General features: G+C 38.6%; 1 protein-coding gene across 1 annotated transcript in view; it reads left to right on the top strand.

The window, feature by feature from the left end:
- LOC138028634 (box C/D snoRNA protein 1-like) overlaps window positions 1-2,932 on the top strand; it is an 8,989-nt gene continuing 6,057 nt past the window's right edge. Inside the window, exons 1-4 of the mRNA XM_068876232.1 lie at window positions 1-106; window positions 205-311; window positions 1,481-1,566; window positions 2,268-2,371. Of these exons, the coding sequence (XP_068732333.1) occupies window positions 15-106; window positions 205-311; window positions 1,481-1,566; window positions 2,268-2,371 (389 nt within the window). The 5' untranslated portion in view covers window positions 1-14. The remainder of the gene's footprint in view (window positions 107-204; window positions 312-1,480; window positions 1,567-2,267; window positions 2,372-2,932) is intronic.

Genomic DNA, 2,932 nt, shown 5'->3' with positions numbered 1-2,932 from the left:
GCAAAGAAACGAAGATGGCAGACAATGTGGTCAAGACATCTTGCTTTGTATGTGGTAAGAGTAATCCAAAATACCGTTGTCCTGGTTGCGAAAGACAAACATGCAGGTAAATAGAATGCTGAAACGTCTGATGAAATTCAAGCTCTGAGATCAGAAGGAAATTTTGCCGAAGAGTTGAATAATTTGTGTTGTATTCTTCATCAGCTTAGTATGCGTCAAAGGTCACAAAAGAAAATTTCTTTGCTCTGGTGTCCGGTGCAAAACCAAATTCATATCGGTGGCCAAATATACAGACAGCGACTTACTATCAGGTAACTATTTCAATTTGAGCGAATTCACAAGAAACACAGATTAACTGCCTTATCTTGGGGCCCGATTAAATAGCGACCTTCCAATTGGAGAAGGAGAACGTTTGCGACCACAGTGTTCTGTACTGGGCGCGCGCATTACGTTTTAAGAAGGAAAATTTTCTAAATTTGTGTGCTCAGAACTGAGAGCTTTTTAATACTTATTGTCATCCTCTCACTCCAATCGGAAGGTCCCTATTAATATAATTTAACCTTTTAAGTTTAAGGCCCGTGGGGCTCCAATTGCATTGAAGAGTAAAATCCTCTGGTAACGTGTTAGACAGAGTAAAAGTTAATCTATAAGTGGCCACTGGGAGTTAAAGGTTTAATATGTACATGAGATCCTTCTGCTGGCATTAGCAGGGTATTGTATGAGGCGAGTAAGCCCGGTTTGGTCTTAATTATCTTTGAGCTGCTCGCCGGCTTGTCAGTGAAGTTTAGTGTTTTAGAATGTGAAAGGTACATGTATATATTTTGTTGGCTCTGTGGCTCGTCAGTTGTGACAAGTGAGATGCCAAGCCATTCAAGTATTACTTGTTTAAATTAACTTCCTTGCAAATTAGCCACTTAAGAAATACTTGTTTCAAAACTGGCCCTGTATTCTGTGTTTGAACCACATCTTCAGAAAGAAGTCGAGAGAAAATTCTTTTGCTGGAGTATCAGAAAATGTCATTCTCAAAAACTTCAAAAATGTCCGCAATTATCCTGAAACTAAACATCTACTTCCTCTACCACCACTTATTTCATTCAAATGCGACAAAAAACATGGCTGAATTTCTGGTTAGGAGTGCATTTAAGTCTGACAACCAACTGGGAACCTTCAAATGTACATGCACACAATGCAAAACTTGTTTTTTTGTTTCTAACATGGTTAAGATCTCAGGACTGAATCGATCCATTAAAATCACCAACCACTTTACATTGATAATAATGATAGCCATGAATGATATGAGAGACTGTACCTGATAAATTACATGTACAGGTATGAGTGCAAATAAATACATGTAATTAAAATAAATTATTCACTGGTACAAAATGTACCTAGCATGATTTGAGGAGAGACATTAATTTTGTCGGGCCTTCATTATTTTATGTGATTGTCAGTGATGGTTATTTGAATGATGTACATGTAGATTATAGATTCTTGGAGGATGTGGATAGATTGGCATATACTGTGGCACATGATAGTCGGAAATCTTGGAAACGCTGGGGTAATCAGGTAAAGTTAAAATAATAATGAATTATTTTTTAAGTCATAATATCTGATCTTACTAATCAAGTTTTAGTACTGTGGGGTAAATTGAAGAAAATGGCCCACAGTTTTACCTGTCTCTATCTTTGTTCCTCCTATGTGTAATTTAGTTTCCTGATAGTCCGGCTAGTTTGCAGAAGCTGAATGGTTTGGAATATACAGGTGTATGTAATAAGCAAATCCTTTTGAATGTAAAGTAACCTTTTTCAATCTCGTTCTTGTTGATGTCAGTGTGTAGTAATAATAATAATAAGAAGAATAATAAGGATAAGAAGAAGAAGAAGAAAAAGAAGAAGAAGAAGAAGAAGAACTTTATTTAAGTGTCATTGGATTTAGCAGAAGAACACTAATTGGAGACACTAATGGAAATTAAATCAAATCAAATCAAATCAAATATTGGTTTTTTGTGGAGAGGGGAAAACGGGAGTACCCAGAGAAAAACTGGTCGGAGCAGAGTGGAGAACCAATAAGCTCAACCCACATATGACGCCGAGTCTGGGAATCGAACCCGGGCCACTTTTGTCAGAGGCGAGTGCTTTCAACACTACATGCGCCACCCCAGCTCCCCTGTTCGATCTCAACAGGCAAAATGTCTATAAGTAGTAATGAGATCAGCCACTTTTTGAAACCATAGTGCTTAAAGTTCAAATGTGGTCTTTATTATTTAGGCTTCTCTTCTTCGTTGGAAGGCTAAGGAACATGGTGTAGACTTGCGGCTAATGCCACCAGGAATGTCAAAGAGGAAAGAAAATTCATCCAAGTTTAACAAAGCGTAAGTTTCTTGAGTCTCCCAGAATACAGTACCGTGTAAATGTAAGTTGACAGTCTCGACTCGAAACTCTATCCGCGATCCTCGATGTTTTCGAGAATCGAGGATCGAGGATCGAGGCTCGAGTTTCGAGTTTCGAGATTCGAGGATCGAGGATCGAGTTTCGAGACCCTCGAAATTTTTTTCGAGGATCTCGATCAGAAATTTCGAGGTGAGGTTTTCACTCACGTGACTTGGCGGCCATATTGGTGTACAAAACAATACAAAATGTATGCATGGAATATGCATAAAAATAGAGTTTGGTTCCCAAAGGAGAGAACGTCTATTGTTCCTGTACACCAACATGGCCGCTGTGACGTCACGTGAAAATGACCTATAATGTTCAGCTGGCTGTTGCCTTTATGTAATTAGGGTGAACTGGATCCTTTAAAACTCTCAGCTTTCAAAGAATCCAAACCAGTGCCCTACAAATGTAAATCACGGATACTGTGATTCTCAATTGAGTGCGTCACTAGGGAAGTTTGGTGACGACAAAGTTTCGGCGTTAAAGTCACCATGTTGTCA

This window comes from Montipora capricornis, chromosome 13 (assembly GCF_036669925.1).
Source record: "Montipora capricornis isolate CH-2021 chromosome 13, ASM3666992v2, whole genome shotgun sequence".
Lineage (NCBI taxonomy): Eukaryota > Metazoa > Cnidaria > Anthozoa > Scleractinia > Acroporidae > Montipora > Montipora capricornis.
This window is presented reverse-complemented; position numbering and strand designations above follow the sequence as displayed.